Source organism: Pogoniulus pusillus, chromosome 24 (genome assembly GCF_015220805.1).
Source record: "Pogoniulus pusillus isolate bPogPus1 chromosome 24, bPogPus1.pri, whole genome shotgun sequence".
Taxonomy (NCBI): domain Eukaryota; kingdom Metazoa; phylum Chordata; class Aves; order Piciformes; family Lybiidae; genus Pogoniulus; species Pogoniulus pusillus.
This window is the reverse complement of record NC_087287.1, coordinates 16772857-16796233: the sequence shown is the minus strand read 5'-3', so window position 1 is coordinate 16796233 and position 23377 is coordinate 16772857. Positions and strand designations below refer to the sequence as shown.

The 23377-nt window shown below is 43.6% G+C and overlaps 3 protein-coding genes across 4 annotated transcripts in view; 2 read left to right on the top strand and 1 right to left on the bottom strand.

Annotated features, from left to right (window-relative positions):
• Window positions 1–16242, bottom strand: part of CCDC73 (coiled-coil domain containing 73) — a 74240-nt gene extending 57998 nt beyond the window's left edge. The window contains exon 1 of the mRNA XM_064163822.1: window positions 15560–16242. The gene's annotated coding sequence lies outside the window, so the exon portion shown is untranslated. The remainder of the gene's footprint in view (window positions 1–15559) is intronic.
• Window positions 4552–12912, top strand: PRRG4 (proline rich and Gla domain 4). The gene is made up of 6 exons (XM_064163818.1): window positions 4552–5128; window positions 5974–6089; window positions 10135–10298; window positions 10746–10794; window positions 11465–11600; window positions 12296–12912. The coding sequence occupies exons 2-6, from the start codon at window positions 5981–5983 to the stop codon at window positions 12522–12524; spliced, it is 687 nt and encodes a 228-aa protein (XP_064019888.1). The 5' UTR covers window positions 4552–5128; window positions 5974–5980; the 3' UTR covers window positions 12525–12912.
• Window positions 16243–17512: 1270 nt separating the features above from the next.
• QSER1 (glutamine and serine rich 1) overlaps window positions 17513–23377 on the top strand; it is a 45891-nt gene continuing 40026 nt past the window's right edge. Inside the window, exon 1 of one of the 2 annotated variants that reach the window (XM_064163821.1) lies at window positions 17513–17722. In XM_064163821.1, coding sequence (XP_064019891.1) covers window positions 17607–17722 — 116 coding nt within the window. In that variant the 5' untranslated portion in view covers window positions 17513–17606. The remainder of the gene's footprint in view (window positions 17723–23377) is intronic. The other variant, XM_064163819.1, reaches the window with a different exon arrangement.

Here is a 23377-nt window from a genome sequence, read left to right as displayed (position 1 = left end):
TGGCAGGAAAGGGCTTGGCTGAGGTTTATGTGATTTGTAACATATTGCATACTTTGTAAAGTTTCCTGTTTCAGCATTTTTGTGTTCCTTCCCCAGTTTCCAGGCTGGGATTTGTCCTTTTTGTTCCAGTTTGGGCACTGTGGCAGCTTTGTGTGTGTGGTTCCATCTTCTGTGTAGCTGGTACCTTTTCCTAAATTTATCCTGAAGAGGCATTTTCAAAGCAGTTTGGCAGCAAATGGGTGGTGGTGGTGGGGAGTGTTGTTTTGTTTTTTTCTCCTTTTCTCCTGTTTTCCCTTTGTGTAATCTAATATCCCTGCAACAGAGTAGTAAATTGTCCCTATCTCACCTGACATTTTGGCTTTCCAGACTCCTTTCCTCCTTGTTCACCCGGAGTTGGGGGGGGAGGGAAGAAGCAGAAAACCTCTTTGTTGCAACTGGACTACCAGGGCTCAGCTGTGTCAAAACCAGGACAGCTGCCTATAGAAGAAAAGTATTTGCAAACATTTTGGTAGTATCAGATAAATGGCCTATCATTTAGTCTTCCTTTCTTCCTGCTCTTTTACCTTTGTACCTATGTTTTTGCAGCTTATAACAAGTGTCTAAGTCCCTATGCTTATGTATATAGGTTCATAGAATACCAGGTTGGAAGGGACCTTAAGGACCACCTAGTCCAACCTTCCAGGGCAAGAGCACAGTTTAAATGAGATGGTCAAGTACCCTGTCAAGCCAGGTCTTGAAACTGTCTAATGTAGGGGAATCTGTCACATACCCTGGGAGGTTATACATATATGCAGTCCAAAAAATGGGGCTTGACTGCTCTAACAAGTAACTGTACTTTTAAAAAGCATCATCCACTTAGCTTAAAGAATCAGGCAAAGTACTGCGAAGTGTCTATGTATATTCTTGCATGTACTCAGAGGGCTTTACCCAGCATCTCAAAGTTACTCACTTTACTTTCTCCAGCATTCAATGTGTTGATATCTGAACTTTTGTTGGGGGGGGTTGGTGTTTTGTTTTGAGGTTGACCTTTTTTTTTTTTTAAATCTAAAAGGTTGGGTTTGGGTTTTTTTTTCATCCATTTTCTAGGTTCAAAATAATCCAAACAAAAATTATTCTCCAATTTACACACTAAAGATAGAAAAGGTGATTCATCTTGGCAGAAGTTCCTCAAGTCACTTCCTTTTTATAGGCTCCACCTTAATTTTGGTTAATAGAAGTCTGGTGTATTCTTATGAGATTGTTGTCATCATAGGAGGAGAAAAAGTAGAACACAAGTAATTAATTACACAGTGAGGTGAAATTATAGCTGATCTCCTTAGTAGGAAGTTAATACAAACCTCTTGTTTATTTGATCAGGCATATAACATTTTAATTACAGATACAGAGTACAGAAATTAGATATGCAAAGCTTTTATAGAATTAAAGCAAGCCTGTCTCAGGAGCATTCATGCATCATGATTCAACTTACTTGTTTAATCCATTCCACTGGACTAGCTCTTCTCTTTCAAAAGTGCCGACAAAGTTGCAAAATGCAGTCAAGAGGGAGTAGAACAAGCTCTTCACTTGTTCAGATAAGCAATTGCTTGGTTAGTGGCTTGGGGGGGGATCCACCCAACATCTTTCTAATACATTAAACATAATTTGCAAAAAATGTACTAAGATGCACTTTTTGCCCAGGGAGATAATTTAACATTCATGTCTAGAGAAATAAAACCAAAATTCAGCTCTATCTCTCCCCTGTTTTAGGGAAACTTAAAGAATCAGAACAAAACGAAGTTTAAATGAAAATTAAGTAGCAGACAAGATCTCAAGTACCTGAGGGAATGAGGCAATGATGAAATAATCAAAGAAATCAATAAGGAAAATTACTTCTGGCGATGAAGAAAATCTGTGATTGACTCCATAATTAAAACAGCATGGAGTGGAGCCCTTTCCATATCTATGAAAATATGAAGTCTGATAGGCTTTTTCTAGAGACTATAATCAACTTTAAAAGAATGGCAAATTACAATATGGAGGGAAAAAACACAGGTTAACACCACAGTCTACAAAAGTGGTAGCAATGAAAAACAGTAAAAGTTTGATCTATTATCAAGCCTAACAACCATTACATCTACTTGGATAACAGTACCTAGTACAAGCACCTCATCCAGCTAAAACTGGCTTCTATGCATCAGTCAAAACAAGCTGAAGTTTTAAGATTACATGTCTAAAGTAAACTTAAAATTCCTTTTCTCACCTTCAATTTTTAAGTAACCAACAATCACAAAGTAGTTCTGTGGGGATCAAACTAATCAACCAAAATATGTGGAGCAAATCAAAGTAGAAACTGACGGTATCACAGCAATACACACAGAGTTTACAAATATACCCCCCCAGCTACCAAAGCAAATGCCATGCATAAAACAAGCATCAAAAGAAGCATCCATATCCCGTGCAGTTGCTGCTGCTGCAGCTGAGCAAAATTAAAACAGTCAAAGCTGTAGATTTGGTGCTACTTTACGTACAAATAACTCAAGAGTTTGATTTGGTTAGAAAATTTGGTCTTTTCCAGGCAGATTTCATACAGCCCTGTCTTGAAAACAGTCTCAGTAGGAAATCCCTGAGCTGTCAATGAAAGGGAGCTGAAAGGCCAGAGAGCTCCCTCTAGTGGAGCATCAAAGACCTGAGGACCCTTCCCAGCAAAGTTTTACTGCACTGTTCCTCCACGTTCAGAGCAGGTGTGAGGTCTACCTGAGAGTTTGAATGGGGCTGATTTGTTTTTGTTTCTCAATCCACTGGGGCCTTCTCCTCTGATGCAAGCAGAGTTGCTTTGCAAACGGTGGGAACCAAATCCACCCCTCAGATGGCACAGAAGCAACTCTAGAATCTTCCCTCTCCCCTTTAATAAGGATATGCAACGGTAGCATAGCATAATGACACATCAGAAGGTTCCACGTATGCATGTATTTTACTTACACTTAAACACAACACAGAGTTCTTATACATTCATGCCCTTGCACTGTAGCTCTCAGCATCTATTTTGCTGCCTGATGTCACCTTACCAAGACACTCATGTAGGAACTCAGGGTGACAGCTAAGTAGCTGCATGCAAGAGGAAGCCCTAAGGTCCTTCATAAAATAAGGGCAGTTTCTCCTGTTTCCCAACACATAGCAATTAAGTATTATCTATGTAATACAAAGGAGGCAAGAATAAACAATTGATACTGCTCTTAAACAATATTGCTATCTTAGTCCTGCACTGTTAAAAGCACATACAACTACAGAATTTTCTGTTCAGACCTCCACCAACTGAAAAGCATTAGAGGGACCCCAGCTTGTAAGTTACATATTCAACAAGCACCTTTTAACTTCACTGCATTGATGTAATAAATATTTAACTGCAGTAGTCATCATTTCTTCAAACAGTTCTCCTTATTTCACACATCAATAATTTCCATTTTTCTCCTGAGAATATCTGATCACTTCTGCTAATGTTATCCAATACCTTCATTCTACTCTTTCCTGCTTCCGTGTACACAAATCACTGCAGCACTTAAATAAATACTGCAGTCCAGAGTCACTACAGGAGATATGCAAGCACAGATAAGAGTCACTTTCAGCCTCTGGGTTTTCTGATAGCAAAATCACTCCACTGAGGGTCTCAATTCAGTGTGCAGTTTTTATCTCAAACCATCCCAAAAATCTTCACATATAAAATGTTACCAGCACACTGTGTTAAATGCACTCTCAACCTTTCCTTTTAAAAGGTCTTTTTTGTACCATTTCTTGTCCTTGCTAAGCACCATACACTGTTTAGGCAAACATGCTTAAAGTCTCCTCATGGGAGACTTCAACCAAACAGATACCTGTTGGAAGATCTGCCCACTGTAAGTGAAGACCAGGTTCACAGTATCACACACAGTATCACAGTATCATCAGGGTTGGAAGAGACCTCACAGATCACCAAGTCCAACCCTTTACCACAGAGCTCAAGGCTAGACCATGGCACCAAGTGCCACGTCCAACCTTGCCTTGAACAGCTCCAGGGACGGCGACTCCACCACCTCCCCGGGCAGCCCATTCCAGTGTCCAATGACTCTCTCAGTGAAGAACTTTCTCCTCACCTCCAGCCTAAATTTCCCCTGGCACAGCCTGAGGCTGTGTCCTCTTGTTCTGGTGCTGGCCACCTGAGAGAAGAGAGCAACCTCCCCCTGGCCACAACCACCCCTCAGGTAGTTGTAGACCATCTAAAGAACCTGAAGTCCATGGGGCTTGACAAGATCCACCCATGGGCTTGAATCTGGACCCCAAGACAGTCTGCTCATTTGTGCTGTACGGAGAGTGAAGGGAGGGCCCAGAGCAGGCGCATGGTAAGTGGAAACCAGTTTCACCCAAGGAAGGGAACCGTGGCTGCCACTCTCCAACCTTTAGAGTTACGGTTTATGTCAAGGTTTGCCTCCACTGATTACAAAAATAAGAAACCTGCTAGAGTTACTTTCACATGTGCAAAAACCTGTGCTGGTCCTTTTCCCTCCATGGTTTGCTGCCTGGCCAGGAAAGCTTTGTGGAGAAAACACAACCAGTCTGCTGATAATTAACTCTGGATAAGCAGCTAGTTAGAAGGTACACAGCCTCACCACTCTTGGGGATGCAGGTTCTCTCCGCTGCTTCTGCCCAGCCGACATCTTCCCGCTAGGTGGAGGTTTTACTTTTGGGGAGCAAATCTGGCCTAACGAGGGAGGAGGAGAAAGTCCGCGTTGGCGGTGAGAGGAGTTCCCAGGAGACGAGAGGACGTCTGAGGGGTGCCGGGGACGAGCGCAGATAACCGAGCTTCTGCGAATGAAGCCCAGGCTGGCGCCCGCGAGAAAGCCCCAGCGCTGCTGCCACCGCCCCGGCAGCCAGCCCACGCTCTCGTCTCTCAGGCCAGCGGGACGCCTCCGCCCCCGGCCCCGGCCCCAGGGAGGCCCAGCCCGCGGGGACGGTGCCGCCCGCGGAGGCGCGGACCCCGAGCAGGCGGGGGCAGCCCAGGTACAGCCCTGCCACTCCGCCGCGCCCTTTCCAGGAAGCGCTGTCCCAGAGCTGCCCGGGAGACGCTGCCCCTCAGTAGCTCTCTCCTCAAGCCGCCATCGGAGCCGCGCCGGGACAGGTAGGGCCGCACGGCGGGAAGCAAGACGCACCTGAGCGTCGGGCGGGACGGGAGAGGCGGGACGCTGCCTCGGCGGCTGCTTGGCTCTGGTCGGCCTCTACAGAGAGGCCGGGCCCGGGACGGGGTGGGGGGCAGAGCTTTCTTCCTCAACGACTGGCGGCCACAGGCTCGGCGGGCCTCGAACAGCCGTTGGGGAAACTCCCGGCAGGGCCCCGGGCGATTGCTCCCTCGGCGTCGTAGATGCCCTCGGGTGGCTGCCGCACGTCTCCGCTTCAGCCACCGATGGTGCTGTTCTCTGTGCGGAGCGTCTCTTGGAACCATCTTCATTCTTATTTTCTACAGCGATCCGAGGTGGGAGAGCGCAGACTCTTCAGCAGAGTTGGGCGTGAGGAGGTTGGCAAGGGCTTCCTCCTGAGCTAATGGTTCAGCACGTCTGTGTGCGTCGAGTAGCTTTTATACTCTGCTGTAGTTGTTCTGGCAGCAAAGTTACAGCTGTGTGAAGTGCCAGAGTATACCTGCAGCACCTTGTGTGTAACCTTTTCCCCGTTAATTTGCGAGCTAACCGTGCTGCCGGTCAGTGCAGCCACAGCCCGGAGAGGGCAGAGCAGAAGGAATGGCTTAGCTGTGGTGAGAGCGGCCCTGCTGCACATGTGCGAGTGTTATGCAACAAACAACGAGAGACACGCAGGACCAGTTTAGATTGGTGCCTTTCATCTAATGACCCATTAGTCTCAACTGCATGTAGGTGCTTGCATTAGATGACTTAATTTATAGGATTCATTCAGAGTTCATCATGGACACTTCATTGTCTTTTTGTTTAACTCACCTTGGTTTCTGTCTGACAGATACCACATGATGTTTGCAATTTTGGTACTGCTGTCTCAACTACATGTGATGCTATTTGCATTTCCTCACTGCACAGGGAGATTAAATACTTTGACTCAGCCTGAATGGAAAGACGGTAACTTGATTTTATGCTTTCTTAAAAGAAAAAAAATATCTAACCTTTGCTTTTGCTGAGAAATCTTTGTATACATAAACAACTGTGATTGTTGTGTGGATTTATTTTTACCTCATTAAGAAAATAAGGGGGGCTTTATGCTGAATTTTAGAATACTTGAGTATCCTTTGAAATGTTCAATAGTTTACTTGGATATTGATGTTAAGTCCTTGTCAAGTGCAGTAGCAACTGCAGATTGGGACAGCTGAGCAGTCTCTAGGTCTCTGGGATTTTTGTAATTTATATATGGAATCCTCTAAGTAATGTCAGAATTCTCAAGTTTGAAATCTGTATTAAGACTCTACTGCTTTGGTACTATTTGATCACATAAGAGTTTTATTTATGCATCTAAAATTGCTTTGTATTTAAAAGAGTTTATTTGGCTTGCAAGATTGATACTTCTTCACAATACCAGATCCCCTTACAATACCTTGAAAGATAAGCATAGTCCTTGCAGCTATTCAGCGAGGGAAGCAGAAAGGAACTGAGATAAAAGCAAATGATGTTCTGCAGGATTCAAGCACTATGTGATAACTTAATACTGGAGCAACTGTTCAGTCTCCTCAGTGAATAAGGAATCCTGAAACCTTAAGATAGACTTTAAATTTAAAATCATCACTCTGAGCAGGAGGATTCTTTGGGGCAGCAGCTTGAGGAGAAAACATGGCTAAACAGAAAACCACTTAAGATAGGTTATTTGTTAAAATCCGTATTGCTCTGGAACATAAAGCATCAGGCTGCCTGGCCACCTCTTTGCTATGAGTTCACAGCATAGAACCCTCTCCTGACAGTAAGACAGATTAGCCATTTAAAGATGAAGTTGGGAAAAGGGGGCAAGTAGGACAGTTGTCAAGACTACAGCGTACGTGCATTGAGAGGTCATACCTTCAGAATTTTCTGAGCGTCTTTTACCAGCAGAGTTACTTTATTCAGCACATTGTGTGGATGCATTTTTAATTAAATGTTAGGCATTCTAAAACTGCATTTACCACTTAGTTGAAGCAATGACTGCAGAACTGTATTCAATTCCCTCACAAACAAGACAGGACTCAAATTTCATTCTCCAAATACTGTCTTCATCACCGGGCTGCAAGTAATTCAGACATGGAGATAGCTGTACTGTGGCTATGGCCTACAAAGTGGGGAGGGGAAAAAAAAGTGCAGTGCAAGTAAACTTGTCAAAACAGAAAAGGAGCATGTATCACTGGGAATTAGGATCCCAGGCTCCAGACGGTTTGCCTATGCATTCCACATGAATTAAGATGCATCAATCATCCAAGTGAATTCAGAAATATAGTTAATGTTACCTGCATGATAAGAAATGAAAGGTGACTGAGCAGAACTGGAGATCTCTGGTTAAGAAGACTGAAGTTATTCTTGTGATTTGCACTGAACCAAGATATAGATAATATTATTTTCCATGTGAGCCTTTGCCTTTTCCATTTGAGGGTTTGTGTTTCTTGTTGGCTGTTGGGTTTTTTTTGTTGTTTGTTTGTTTTGGGTTTTTTGTTGGGTTGTTTTGTTGTTTTTTTTTTTACTTTGGGTTGGGTTTCTTTTATTATTATTATTACTATTATTATTATTATTGTTACTCTTACAGCATAAATATTTTCAGCTTGGATTTATTTGCAATTATTATTCTAAGGATTTCCCCTCCTACATGAATGTATGCACATGCATGTGGCTCCCTCAGTATATACTGAAGTATTATATAAATATTCACTATAATATCCCTTTAACATACTACATTAAAGACATAAGCTATATGCAGATTACACACCAGTTTGCGTAGTTTTAAGTGAGCAAACCATTCTGAGACACCATTTCAAGATGTAACAATAACTGTTGGGGTAAAAATTCCAAAGTGATGTGATAATCTAGCCAAACAAGCTAACAAGAACATAGAGCTAATTTGTAGCTGAATAACTTTATAATGAACCTCATCTCCTTTTTTAGATGCCTGGCTTCGTATGTAAAAATGCTGCTTCTGCATTACACTTGAAAAAGAATCCTTTAGTCATTTTGCTTAACCAAATAGTCTGACTTTCTTGGATACAGATTAGGCTTTCACTGAAAATCAAGCCAGAAAACTAGGTTCTGTCACACAAAGGTTTATTTATTTATTTAAAAGAAGCCGTAACAAGAGCAGGCTAAAACTTGATTATGGAAAATGCCTGGTGAGAAAACACATTCCTGTTTTCCAAAGCCTTCTATAATTTCACTAACTCTTCTGGCATCTCATCCCACAACTTACTCCAAGAGGCCTCATGAAGCCTCTAACAAGTGAAAAAAAAGTAGTAGTAAATGTCATAAGAAGTTCCTGTTGTGAGTAAAATTTCTATCACACACTAAAGTAAAACAGCCAACTTTTAAGTAAAAACTTGTTGTCATAATTGAGAGAAGAGAATAAATGGAAGATGAATAGGACTCTGTGGCCACGGTTTAAAATCCAATTCTCCTAAACAAAATTTGGTTCTCAAAGAGGCCAGAATATTGATAAAGGTTTATTGTGTGTTCTTTAGAGATAATTTATTTTTTAGGGGTTTGGTTGGTTGGTTTGGGGTTTTTTTCACCCCTCTCTTGCCTCCTTCTTCCAGTAGATCAGCATCTTTTATCCCAGAAGTGGTAAAATCAAAACCTGAACATTTGTAATGAGACTTAAATTCTTTTGGCCAGTATAAGGAACAGCGGAACTGTTTTATGAGAAAAACACTCGGGAAGTGTGGGATGGAAGAGCAGGCAGTGAGGTGGATCACGAACTGGTTACGAGATAGTTCAAAGAGTGGTGCTCAATGGTGTGAGGTCCAGATGGAGAGCTGTAACCACTGGAGTCCCCCAGGGATCAGTGCTGGGTCCAGTGCCGTTCAACATCTTCAATGACATTGATGAGGGGACAGACAGACAGAGTCTACTCAGCAAGTTTGCTGATGACACCAAACTGGGAGGCTTGGCTGATACAGCTGAAAGCAGTGCAGCCATCCAGTGAGATTTACAGACCAGAGAGCTGGGCAAAGAGGAACCAAGTGAGGTTCAACAAGGACAAGTGCAGAGTCCTGCATCTGGGGAGAAATAATAAACTGTACCAGTAAAGGCTGGGAGGTGATCTGCTGTACAGCAGCCCTGTGGAGAGGAACCTGGGAGCCCTGGTGGATAACAAGTTATCCATGGACAGCAATGTGCCCTTGAGGCCAAGAAGGCCAATGGGATCCTGGGGTGCATTAAGAAGAGTGTGTCCAGCAGATCAAGGGAGGTTCTCCTTCCCCTCTACTCTGCCCTGGTGAGACCTCATCTTGAGTACTGTGTTCAGTTTTGGGCTCCGCAGTTTGAGAGGGACAGGGATCAGGGATCTGCTGGAGAGGGTCCAGTGGAGAGCTACAAGGCTGATTTGGGGACTGAAGCACATGCCTTATGAAGAGAGGCTGAGTGACCTGGGACTTTTTAGTCTGGAGAAGAGAAGGCTAAGAGGAGATTTAATACATGTTTAATAAATAGCTGGGGGTCACCCCAGGGGACAAGCTCTTCTCACTTGCTCCCTGTGATAGGACAAGGAGCAACAGATATAAGTTGCAGCACAGGAGGTTCCACCTCAACACAAGGTGGGGCTTACTTACTGTAAGGGACACAGAACACTGGAACAGGCTCTCCAGTGAGGCTGTGGAGCCTCCTTCTCTGGAGACTTTCAAGGCCTGTCTGGATGCATTCCTCTGTGACCTGAGCTAGATTGTATGGTCTTGCTCTGGCAGGGGGGTTGGACTCACTGATCTCTTTGGGTCCCTTCCAAACCTTGACATGCTTTGATCCTGTGAAAAAGAAAGCATGTTTAAGTTGCATAAGCTAATAAGACATTTTAGGGAAAGAACTTGACATTTCTTTTGTATGTAGTTGAGGGATGCTAGGGGGAGAAGTGGTCTCTAGGTGCTGGTTTAGGATATTAACTGCTCTTCAGAAATATCAAATTTAGCTTTTCTAACTTCTTTTAAATCAACTTGATTTTTTTTTTAATTAGTGTTCACATCAGCAAAGGAGGCCAATTTATTCATTGGACGACATCTTCTGAATAACAGATTTGATTTTGAAGCATTCACAGCAGATAACCTAGAAAGAGAATGCTATGAAGAGCTGTGCAACTATGAAGAAGCAAGAGAATTTTTTGAAGACTCTGAGAAAACGGTAAAGTGTTCAAACTGAATTAATATACTGAAAGAAGTTGTTGACTAAATCATTACTGTATCTAAATACTGCAGCCCTTCTGAAAACAGCACTTAAAAAAAGATGATTGCTTCTTTTACTGCAAAAGTAGAGGGGTTATTGCTGTAGATACACAGTGGATACACTTGAATATGTACTGTTCTTTCAAAGACTTCAGATAAGGGCTCCAATTCTGCAAACAAATGTCCACTTTTCTTTTTACCTGGCATTTTCTTCTTTGCAAAATTGCAATTCTTATGTAAATTGAATGTGTGAGCAAAACACAGAAGAGTAAGAAAACACTTCAGCAGGAGTTGCTTCTGTTTATACCATTGTTACATTTTGTCCAGAGTACTATATTAAAACAAGTTGTCAGTATGCCTGCCAATTGCATATCTCAAACAGTCCTGATCCTTTATGTTTTGACAGATGGATTTTTGGAAAGACTATTCAACTAAAGGGCCTAAAATTAGATCAGGTAAGTACTTTTTTAGTCTTTTCTTATATTGCAGTATTTTGTGCTTGTTGTAGTAGTACATTCTTTAAAATACACTATGCATTCAGTTAGCAAAATTCACTGTGAACTGTGCAAGTATACTGCACTTTCTGATACTATGAATCACAATGAAGTTTTTATATTTTAAGTCTGTAGATAAAAAACAATATAATTTTCTTGTCCATTTCTTTGTTTTATTACACAGCCAGTAAACTTTACAGTAATCCTGTGGCTGCTTTCTGTGCTTTGGTTTTGTTTGTTTTTTTTAACAGCAATGTAAGAGTCTGATCTAGGTTTGGAATAGTCTTATGCCAGATGTTTTATTTTTAAAAAAGGGTCAATCTAACTTAGGGAAAAATCTGCATCCCAGTCAGGTTCACAAGTACATGAAGTAATATTTGGAAGGCATTAGCAGATGGAGATCTCAGTAGTTTTATGTACAGAAAAGAGAATATTGACTCACATTTGTTTTAAGTTCAATGTGAGTGATACTCAAGGGTGGTATTGCAGATACTATAGCTTCTTACAGCAAGCTGGACATTGGTGGGAAGAAACAGCCTTATAGCACAGCAACATTAGCATTTTATGTTGTATATTCTATGCTATGTAGATGGAAAGAACACAATGAAAATAACCAATGTTTTATCTTCAGGTGATGAGACACTACAAAAGATTAATGTTACAGGACTTCTCATCAGTCTAGTTGCTGCTGGAGTACTGTTAGTTATAATTGCACTGCTTATCTTCTACTGCTGCAAAAGTCGATGCAAATCAAGGCAACCACCAGGGTAAGGAATTTCACTGCTTAAAAAAAGAACACCACCCCCCCCAAAAAAAAAATCCCCAAAACACCAAAAACCACAACACAACCCACACCAAAGCAAACCCTTGTTAAAGAGTGGAATTTAGAAATCACTGTGGGTTAGTCTGACTGTATACTCAGAGAATACAATGGGTGCTCTAGTTCTTACTTTCCAGGAAACAAAATTGGGTGAGTACTAGCAGCAAATATGCTGAAGTTAATAACACAAAATTCTAAAGCCACACTTGCATGGCTGACATTTGGGTGAAGGATTTTTTGTGTTCTTGGTTACAAAATATTCTCTCGATAAAAACATGCAGTAGTAGGCTGAGGCCTCCAGTGGAAAGTCCAACATGTTCTGTTTGCTCTTCACTATAGGCTGTATGCTCTTTGTGGCATGTAGTCATATAAAATGAAGTAGGCTAGCTGAAGCATTTCTTTACCTCTCTAGCCCTGTTTATGCTGAACATAAAAGGAATATAAGAGGAATTTGTGCCTCCTCTTCCCTGTACATTACTAAGCTATTCTTACCCTGTGGTTTGATGACAGTATTTGGCTTATGGTTTTTATGATCATTGAAGATGAGTCTTTTTTGTTGTGTCATTTGGGGTTTTTGGATTTTGTACAACAAAGACTTTATATACAGAGGTTGCCATTTAAAATGCTGTTAACTTTGTTTAGGTACTTGGATTATCCAAGAAATAGAAGACGTAATTCATCTAGCATCTTCAGAAGGCATGAAGAATTTTCTTTAAACCCAATTCCTCTCAGAACTGGTGATTCAGAACTACCAACATATGAGCAAGCAGTTTCTTCAGATGGACAACACAATGTGCCACCACCCCCTTATCCAGGACCTCCAAAAGGGAGATGGCTGTTCAGAAAGTCTATGTCGCTTCCCGGCCCTTAGTCCCAGACCTCCTTCTGGGGTGAACATACTTTTGTAAAAAGTGTGTGCTACCTTGCATATTGCAAGACAGTTTACAAAAATTAGCACAACTAGAACCAAGTTAAGGTCCCATTTGGGAATGACATAGTCCTGTAGCCTTTGCAAGAGATCATACTTTGTATAAGGTTATTGCGCTAAGAGGAGAGAATGCATGAAGAATTAAGTCTTGTATTGCCACCTTCTTTCTTCTGTGTGGACTTTGAGCCATCTCATCATACTACTGATGCTCCATTAATAGTTTAATCCTTTTTTTTTCTTCAGAAGGAAGAGTATTTTAATTGGTTTTGTTGATAGTAACCTTTTTTTCCCCCACTATTAAACTTTAAAATTCAAGTACCCAGGTTTCACAGATGATGTTTCTCTTGTGGTTTAAAAACATAAATGCTGGAAGAGGCCTTCAGCTTGTTGTACCAAAGGCCAAACTGTCCCACAAAAGTGCTTTGCATATGTATTGCCCTACCCTGATGACAAAGTGATACCTTTTACGTAGAATGAAGCATCATAATAGATGAATAATCAGTATGCACAGTGCAATAGTCCATTTCAGGGGGTTATTGGGTAACCGTAGCAAGATCATTTCCGTATCTTCAGTTGTACCCACTCGTATATAGAATCATAGAATGAATCATAGAATGGTTTAGGTTGGAAGGAACCTCAAAGCTCATCCAGTTCCAACCCTCTGCCATAAGCAGGGACACCTCCCACTAGAACAGGTCCCTCAAGGCCTCATCTCACCTAGCTTTGAACACCTCTCAGGGAGGGAGCATCCACAACCTCCCTAGGCAACCTGTTCCAGCATCTCACCACTCTCACTGTAATGAATCCTTTCATAACATCTAGTTTAAATCTCCCCTCTTCTAGTTTAAACCAATTACTCCTCATCCTGTCATTACAAGACCTTGTAAATAGTCCCTCTCCAGCCTTCCTGTAGGCGCCCTTCGGATACTGAAAGGATACTATAAAGTCTCCTCAAACTGTTCTTGTCTCCAGTATCAACCCCAAGTGACCCACACATCTTGCTGAGCAAGTCACAGACCAACACTCTTTGTCAAATGGTACCCTATTAATGTCTCACAGGCAACATGCTGGGGTGGTGTTTGTGTGTTACAGTGGCTATGTAGCAGGACACAGACAATAACCTTTTTTAAGATGAATTCTACACACACATACACTGCCATTTTACCAACGCTAAAAGCAGCATATGGTATTTTAATCTGGTGCCTAAAATGCACTTTATGTGTAGCTTTTCACTGAATTTTATGTTGTGGGGTTTTACATGCTATGTACTTTATATGTAGCTTTTCACTGCATTTTATGTTGTGGGGTTTTACATGCTATGCACTTTATATGTAGCTTTTCACTGAATTTTATGTTGTGGGGTTTTACATGCTATGCACTTTATATGTAGCTTTTCACTGAATTTTATGTTGTGGGGTTTTACATGCTAGAACCTACAATGCTATCGCAAGGCAGAGGATTGCTATGAGATTTTTAATCTGCAAATGCTTTTGTAAAAAAGCACCAAATCCTGGAATATAAAGAGAGTACACTGAAAATACTACACAAAGAGGTCTTGCCCTTTGAAAACTGCATACAGCCCAGCTGATATCAGTGGACAACAGACTGTGTTCTTATTTCTCAGAGTCAGATTTGGCTTTTGCCAAGTCACAAACCTCTTTACACCTTCTTTCTCACTGAGAGATGGGTGAAACCCTTTGGGATAGCTTCAATCCACTTTTGCCCTGCTTGCATAATAACATTCATAAGTTCTTGAAGGTTACTGTTCTGTAAGACTGAAATAAGGGAATTGCATGAGACTGCTGTTAATAACCAAAACACAGACTTATTAATCTACACATTAAAAATAACATATGTAACTAACTGTAACTACTAAAAGATTTTTTTTCCTGTTGCTGACAAGAGCTCTCAGAAAAGCTGTTTGTAAGTACCATGGATACCAAGATACTGTAAAAGCTCTTACTCTAAACAGACTCTTTTGTTGTCTTAGAGAACACTGTTGCAAAAGAGCTTTCCTAAACACAAGATAGCAACAAGCAGCAGGGATCAGTTTAATAAGAAAAAAACTGTAGAAGTCTCACCAGCTGGTGTCAGGTTGAATAGATTCATCTCATAGACAGGAAAAGCAAAATGCCAACTTTACTTGGTGGTTATGGACATTGACAATTAAGGTTTTTGCCTCCTCCACCTCTATTAAAACCATAGAAAATAAATTCAACTAAACAGCAGCTGTTGCAATTTGTTTCACTGTTTCATTACAAGAAAGAAGATCTACTCTGAGAATGCTCTGGGAAACTGTTTGTGAGATTTTGACAACTGTATCATTTAGTGAACTAATGCATATTTTTCTCTGCCCGAAAATCTGGAGTGGTGCTTGTTGATTCTGATTTCTCAGGTAACATTATTTCACAGCCACATATCTAGCAGCATTAACACCACCTACCTTCTCTTTAGAAAAATATCCTGAAATGAAAATGCATGTTATGGTACTCTTTAGAAGTTGCCATCACTTGACAAAACTCAAAACAAACACTGCCAGTTTTACAATTTATTAATACGTCATTCCAGATTTGTGACAATAGACTTTTAAGATTGCTTCACACCAACAACTTACTCGAGATAACCAAACACCACTGCAAAGTGGAAAAGGTATCATTTAGGCCCATGTATCCCACTTCCCTCAGGCCTGCCTGAGGGAACAATGTACTCTAAGTGTAATGTTATAATGGAGATTAACAGAAATCCATCAGGGAAAACAAAAATTGGAGGCCCTTCCCAGCTGGAAATGCTACTTTCAGTAGTATCAGTGCTCATCATTAGCATAAAACTGGAGTAATTTTCAGTCATCAGGCCTTGCTTGTACATAAAATAGTAACTCTTCTGCTTCCTTGGGAAAGAGAAGCTCCCACTCCCCACATACTCTCCTCAAGCTGCAAGCAGTACAGCTGCTGACTTATGCAAACACAAGGAAAACTCACTCTGCTGGTTTCTTGCTTTGATACACTTCTTTTTTTCTTCTCCCTCCTCCCTCTGCCCTGGCCTTTGGATGACTTCACTCAGTCTCATCGGTGTTGATGATTTTCACACCTTTCCCTCCTGATTCGGGGCGGCATTGCTTCCTGTAGTTGACTTTGCTGACTCTTGAAAGGAAGCATGAAGAAAGCAGGACCTCAGCTTTCCTCCTACAGTCTCTCACCTTTCTGCCTTCTCGTGTAATACTGACCATTCAATTTTCTTTTTTATTTAGCATCTAATCTCGTTGCCTGTAGGCAAGTTTCTAAACTCTTCCTTTCACCACAAAATTCACGTGCTTCGATATTGCCTGGAGCACTACAAACTGAGTTTTAAGAAGACTTACTCGCTCATTAACATGCACCACCTTTTCTGAGCAATGCCTGCAGGTACAGTTGCCCTCTTTTCAAGTGCATATTCCTCATCTTTACCTCTGAGGCACATTCTTCCTGCTCATTTCAGCCTGTGCACCTTCTACCTACAGGGAAAACAAGACACTACAGTTCACCCATCATCCCCCTGCCCCATACAGATGATCCCTTTGCTCCCACCCACTTCTGTGCAGCTGGTGCCCATTTCCCTTATGCTTTGTCTAAACAAGTACACAGACAGAGATACAGGAATTTTACTGTCGGTGCACCAGGTGGCTTAGATTGACCTAAATACTTAAATATTCTTTCTGGCTATTCGTCTTGCTGCTTGCCTTTTGGCCTATTCAAGATCCCAGCCCTGCAATGACTTCTTGACAAGGAATGCCTAAGTATTTTAGAAAGTTCTCCAATTCATATTTAAGAGACTTTTTGCTTGAAGAATTAAAAAAAAATTTAAAAAGCAGCTATGCCTGTCTATTACTCAACTTCTGTAAAGCATTTTCCGAGGGACAACTGAAAACCATCGAGCACCAGTAGACAGGAGCTCGAAGTGGCAAAGCAGAGGCTCTGGGCTGCCTTGACACACAGCCACGAGCTTCCCCCGGGGGTCCCCAGCCCCACCGAATTCCCACGGCCGCGCACCTCACCAGGGTGTTTTCCTTCCAACCCCCGCTCCCCAGTTCAGTTTTCCTGCGAGGAAGACAGTAGGTGAGGGCGTCCCGCCTCAGGGAGCTTGGGGGGCACCCGGGAGCGGCGTCACGGAACCGCGCCCGCCTGGACGCCTCCCACCGCGGCGAGGCAGGGCGGGAGAGCCGCCCTACAAATTGCTTTACAACGCGTACCCCGGGAGGCAGCCCGCTGTCTCGGGGCGGCGGAAAGCCGGCTGCAGGACTCCATCTTGTCGGCAACCACCGTCCGGAGGACGCGGTCCCTGGCGCTGCCCGCCGCTGACGCCGCTTCCCCTCAGCGGGAACAAGATGGCCCCGCCCCGGCTCCTCCAACAAAGCGCCAGCGCTTCACTTGACGCGGCCCCGCCGGGAAACCGGCCTCCCCCCACCGCCGCCACCGCCACTCAGCCTCATCGCCCGGCCCGGCCGTCCCCGCCTTCGGCCTCCCACCCCGCCCCGGTAGCGGCTACCGCCCCCCGCCACGCCGCTGCGCTTCCCCGTCAGGCCGCGGCTGCCGGTTCCCAAATCACAGACCTCCTAAGTGCCCCCGCCGGCGCTGCTGGCGGCGGCTCAGGCGGCGGTGCCCTCCGCCGCGGCCTCCCCGACCCCGGCCCCAGAGCCGGAGCCCGTGAGCCCCAGTGTGCGCTGGCGGGGGAGGTGCATCCTGGGAAAGAGCAGCCCGACATGGGTCTCCGCCTGGCCGCCGCGCAGCCCCCACCGTCGTGCGCAGCTCCTCTCAGCCACCCGCCCGCCGCCGCCCGCTGTTGAGCGGGAGGGAGGGGAGTGGAGGCAGGGCAGGGGGGCCGGGACGCGGCGGCCTGGCCCGCGCCGGGGAGGGGGCCGCGGCGCTGCCCGCCCTGCATGAGGCAGGGGGGGCCGCTCCCACCCGCCCCGCTCGGTCCCCGCCGCTGCCGCCGCCCTGCGCGCAGGGCCCCAGCGGAGCCCCCGCCGCTCCGGCCCCGCGCCCTGCCCCGATGATGGACAGGAACTACCCAACGACCCCCAGCTTCACCGATCCCCTGGCCCCGGCCGCCGCGCCGCCCGCCGCCTCCTGGGCCTACGAGCGGGGCGGCGGCAGCCTAAAGCCCAGGTGAGGAGGGTCCGCCGGGGGGCTGCGGCAAGAAAGGCCGGTGTCTGGGCCAGGGCCTGGCCCGTGGGCTGCCAAGGACTCCCAGGAGGGAGACAGGCGAGGTTTCCCTCTGCGGCGGGGCAAGGCAGGGCAGCGAGGGACGTCCCCGCGGCGCAGCCGGGGGCGAGCGGGGCCCAGCGGCGGGTGCGCCGGGGTGCGGGAGCGGGCAGCCGGGCCGCGTCCCGCCGGGCCTCCGCGCCTAGAGGGCACGGCCGCTGCTGAGCCGGGAGGGCGGCCCGCGGTCGGAGAGGGCTCTCCACGGTCCACGGGCACTGGCGGCCCTCGATGGCAGGGCGGGCGGTCTCCCTGTGCAGGGCGCGCCGCCGCTCTCCGCCCCGGAGGCTCGCGTTGGGCTGCGGCGCGGGTTCAAGAGTTCACGCGTCCCTGCCCGGCTCCGGGAGGGAAGTGGGGCTGGGGGGCGGCGGCAGCGGCGTTCCTGGTGCGCGGGGCCGCGGGCGTCGATGTTGCCCGCTGGAACAATGCTGTCTCCGGGCTGAGGCACCGGGGACCTCATCCCGGGCCGCGCTAGCGAACCCTTCGGCCTTTATTTCTCCGCGTCGTTGTTTTTCGTTGTGCGAAGGCTGGTTAACCTCCTTCCTCCGAAGCGCTGCTCTCGGGCGTGCGGAGCCTCCTCTTCGCTCAAAACTTGTCTGGAGCGATTCAGTCCCATGGAGAGTTCTGTAAAGTTCCGGAAACTACAGAAAAAAATACAGGATATCTTATTGGCTTCGAGTTGCTGCCTTTGATTGTATAACTCTGCCAACTAAAATGAAGCATTTTCCTGGTTATGAGGTTTTTGTTATCGCCTGCCTCTTGTGTCTTTAGCTTGATATATCTGCAGTCCCAATCTCGGCGGTGTTTAAACGTAAAATATAGTCACGGGCTAAAAATATACCGGCAGAAAAGGTGCACCTATAGATGACTTGGCATTCGGTCTTGAAAGCGTCCAGGCGTGTATTCTGCTCTGTCTGATAAGATTAATAGATTATCAAGTCAGAAGGACTGTTGCGATCATCTAGTCTGACCTCTTCACAACGCAGGCCAAGGGACTTTTTTTCCCTTTCTTCTCCAATCAGCGTTTGAAGCAAGAGCTTACGTTTTAGAAGATGCAGTTAAAATTTTCTAAAGGGGCAAAATTCAGCACAATTCTTGATAAAGTGTACAAGTGGCTGGTTCGTATTTTCTTTCTTGTTTCTGATCTGAAGAGAGCTGCCTTTAGTCTCTAGCCACTGAGTCTTGCTGTAGCCTCATCAACACTGAGCATCGCTGTGTAACTCACATTTTCCCCAGTATGAATTTTTATTCATACTTGTCCTATGTTCATTTAAGTAAAACAAGTAATCTTCTGAACCTTGTTACCAGGCTTTCTTGTTGATTATTTCATTTTTTGTGTCTTCAGTCAATTTATTCTCTCCTGAATTGTGGACGTTTTAGAAGCAATTAAGTAAAAAGATAATACGACTTCCCTGGGGTGTGAATCTCTACATTCCTTATTTCATAGAAAATTGCAAGGACAGTTAGTTGGGGTGGGGGTTTTTTGGCCAAAACCTTGCTCTATGAATCTATGTTTAGCTGAGTTCTCTGCAGAGTTGCCTAGTGGCAAAGTAAGGACTCCTACTGTTCTTTCTGAGCTTCCTAATTGTTAAACTACTTCTGCTCATGTTTGTTCCAGTGGAAGTCTGTTCTATTTGCCAATTCCTTCTTGTGGATCATGCCATCTATTCCATGGGGAAGGTTTGGATTTTCCAGATCATTTAAGAATAGGTAGTGGGATATTAGAAGAAGCACACCTGCTTGATGATTGTTTTCTATTCTCAAGAAAATCCTCTGGCTTTTAATCTTTTTAATAGCTGCTAAATTAATGTAATATTAGTTGTGTATTTTGGTAATTCCTTAATTAAGATGGCACAGAGAGGTTTCCCAAAACAAATACTATGCTGAACCTTATTGGATCAATGCCTGCTATTTTTACCAATCATATTGTTAATTTAAAATTAAAAAAAATCAAATTACTATTATAGGATCTATTTTTTATATTGCAATATTTTTATTTTAGGAAGCAATGTCAAGAAGACTGCTTTGTGTTCCTGAAAGATTTCATCTGGGGGCTGTGTAGATGGTGATGAATGATACATTTTAAATGTGTTGACTGAAATATTGTAACTTTTTGAAGCTGTAGCAAGCACAGGGGAAATACAATGAATCATGTTTTCTGCTTGAAGTTCTCTACTGAGTTCTTAAGAGTTCATATCATTTTAGTGAGAATACTAAATACTCAGCCTTCAGGAAGATTTAAATACCTGAACCACATTGAAGACAATGTTAAACACAGTCTGGGCTTGCATAGGTGTTTCTGGTTCCTCTGTCACTGGTGACATTTGACGTTGTATGGGTGGAGCCGCTCGTTGGGGAATTGGGACTCGAGTCCTGCCTATTGCTGCCAAGGCTTGCACCAGCCTGGAAGCAATTTGTGAAGGTATGGATGCACTGTAAGGGGATATGTTGTCAGTGTTCTTGCCTTATGTTACAGATGGCTTCACATTTTTCAAAATGGTGTTTTTGATTGTGGGTGACAGGTAGACATCTAAACAGCTGAAGCTGCATTAGCCTGATGCTAAATTAAAAAAACATGTGCCACATTCATCTGGTACTTGCTTGGAAGGAATTCAGCCTTTAGGTGATATAGATAACAGTATTTCATTCAAATTTCATTTCATCTTTATGCTGTTGCAGGCTGTGCTGTGGCAGGCTATGTTCCCTTTGTGTGGAGAGCCATGTTCACAGTCTCGGCTCATCAAAATGATTTCTCCTCCCTGCAAGCACTGCTCCTGTCTTCCTGTGCTTAACTTCAGCCATCTGTTTTTTATCCTACTCCTTATTTCTTGCAGGCACTGTTTTGTCTATGCACTGGCACTATTCTTATCAACTGAAAGGAAATGTGTGGTGAAGTATTATGAGGACATTGCTACTAGGCCTGCTGTGACATAACTATTCCCATGGAATAGAAGAGTGAAATGGGAACGGGAGCTGATGGAAATCACTTGAGTCACTGTGTTAACTGAGCAGAGATTGCTCCCTCTGAAGAGTGCACTTGAATAATACAGCCATGGCAGCCCCATAGCAGGGGCTGAAAGGGATGCTCCTGTCCTCTACTCTGTCTTTTCCTCCCCCTCTCTTACATAGGCTGTCAGCATCTTGAAGGGATTTCTTATGGTTGTATGAGTACATTGCCACTTCTGACCTTTTTCTGTAGCTGTGGTTAGAATAGAAAACCTTATTTCTGTGCTGAAATTTCTTTTTTGTGGCACAGTGTAAAGCTAGTGCTGTATTGAAGAGCAGCTAACATGTGCCATGCACGCTTGTTACTTGCTTCAAAAGTGGTCTTCAGAAAACAGGTGAATATTGTAATAGTTTGAGAGACCTGTAATTGCTTGGGGAAAGAAATGGAAGTAAGTAATAATGGATGAGGTTTCTGGTTCAGTGTATGTCTAACTTGGGGGTACTTCTGGGGTTTCATTCAAAGGCTTTTTACTAGTGGAGGGACCTCACTGTTCTCATGTGGTTTTTACCACAGCTCTAAGACTCACATCTGCTATACATGATTGAATTTCAGTTACAATTACTTTGTCATTGTTTTAAATTTTATGATGGCTACTGTGGTTTCTGACGTTTCTTTATGCCTGATAGTCTTTGTCTTTTTCTGTCCTACCTAAACATATGGAAGTTTACATCATTTAGTTTAAGATGGTTCTATATAATAGATGACACTGACATCTGGTTAGTGCAGTCTATATTTAAAGCAGGTAATCTAAGATAATGATTTAGTTACAGTAATAGTTAATCAAGTGGGAGACTTAAACTTTCATTATAAGTGGCTGTGATTATTTTTAACTTGTATTTTTTTCTTAACTGTCAAACTAATGCATATGGTAACAACTGTAAGATGATTGTGATTTATTAAGGTTCAATTTTAAATTCTAGAGGATTTTTGCATAGTACTAAAAGTACAGGTAATATGTTTTAGAAAAGCATAGAACATTTTTTTCCCCTTGAATTAAATTGTTCCAAGAGGTAATACCAATGTTTGTTGTTAAACATACTTCCTACAGAAAGTTCCCTATGGCATAGTATTTCAAATGCTGAAAGGTAAAGCTCATAAACTGTGAATATATTTAGAACATTTGCTATTAAAAGACAAGGCACAGAAGGATTAAATAAACTTTATAAACGTATAAAAAGGTAGATCACTTTTAAAACTCACCAAACTTTCTATTACAGTTTATATCTAAAACATTTATACATGTAAAATAAACCACAGGTGGTCCCTTGTGGGGGGTGATACCTTACAGAGACTTGCTAGATTTTGTTGGTGGTCTTTTCTTCTCTTTTCTTTCTTTCTTGTTTTAACCTGCAATCGGTACACACTGAAATAACAGCTGTGACAAAGTCAAAGACTGGCTGAACAGAGAGGCTGAACACATTCTTCCTGTATGCCCCATAGCTCTTCACATATGCAGATGTACGGCCGCCTTGTAAACTCTGACATTTCAAAGCAAGCCAGATTGGCTTGTTTGGAATTACATGCTGCTTACCTCTCACAATCTAACCACAACTCTACGTGGAATATTTTAAGCATTTTATGTCACACTGCTGCAATGAGAAATGGTGACATAGAACTGTGCAGAAAGAATGAGGTAAAACTTAGCCTGCTGGTGCAGCTACACGAGATAGCTGAGCTCAGGCTCACTGCTGCTGAAAGGGGTTCCCTCCCTCTCTGGTGTTGGTGCAACTGCACAGGGAGCTGGTCAGATTTTTTAATCCATGAGAAAAACATCCTGACAAAGAAGGTGGTTAGCTCTCTTTAGTTGGAGTGATGCACTGGTATATCTGGATGTCAGATGGGATCCAGTGGTGGCACCCGGAGATGAGCAGGGAGCAGAGCTGTGAAAAGTGAGCTGTGAGGGCTCTGCCTTGTGGTTCTGGGCAGCTTTTAGTTGGGCTCAACTTAGCGTGTCACTGTCTACAATGAGCATCCCACCCAAATTGCATTACCTACCTCACTACCAGAAGCACTGGTTAGCTGAATGCTTGACCTTCCCTGAGATCACCCAGAATGACATTTCAGATGTGAAAGCTTTTCCAATGGAGCCAAAAACTTCAACACAGGTTGCTGGATATATTGTTCACAAAGAAAGGGGTTCTGTATTCTCCCACCTACACAAAAAGTCTTTCAGTCTTGTACACATATTTACTTTAATTGCAGGCATTCACTTTACACTGCCAGAGAACAACCTTTTGCCTTTGTTTCTTCTGTACTTTTGCCCACCTTTTATTTTCTCTTGGAGATGCTGTTGATTCTGGCATGATGTTGTCGTAGGAAGTAAGTTGTTTTTAGAACAATCTTTGTTCCTGTCAGGAAAAAAAAGCACCTGTGACTGGATTATATTCATTCTAAACAATATTAGAGTTCTCAGTGGATGTATTTTCCTTGGATTTTTGTTTGTTTGTTTGCTTCTTGTATTTTGTCGAAACAATCCCAAATTTACATGTCAAAAAGTTATGATGTATGATGAGTGCCAATTCCATACGTTAAAACAAAGAAATAAGCAAAATGCC

What these genes read in the sequence shown, in the direction of transcription:
- PRRG4 (XM_064163818.1), top strand. Translation starts at nt 5,981, where the DNA reads ATGATGTTTGCAATTTTGGTACTGCTGTCTCAACTACATGTGATGCTA. An exon ending in TCAGCCTGAATGGAAAGACG is followed by an intron (nt 6,090 to 10,134) that starts GTAACTTGATTT and finishes TTTTTTAATTAG; the next exon opens with TGTTCACATCAGCAAAGGAG. An exon ending in AAATCAAGGCAACCACCAGG is followed by an intron (nt 11,601 to 12,295) that starts GTAAGGAATTTC and finishes AACTTTGTTTAG; the next exon opens with GTACTTGGATTATCCAAGAA.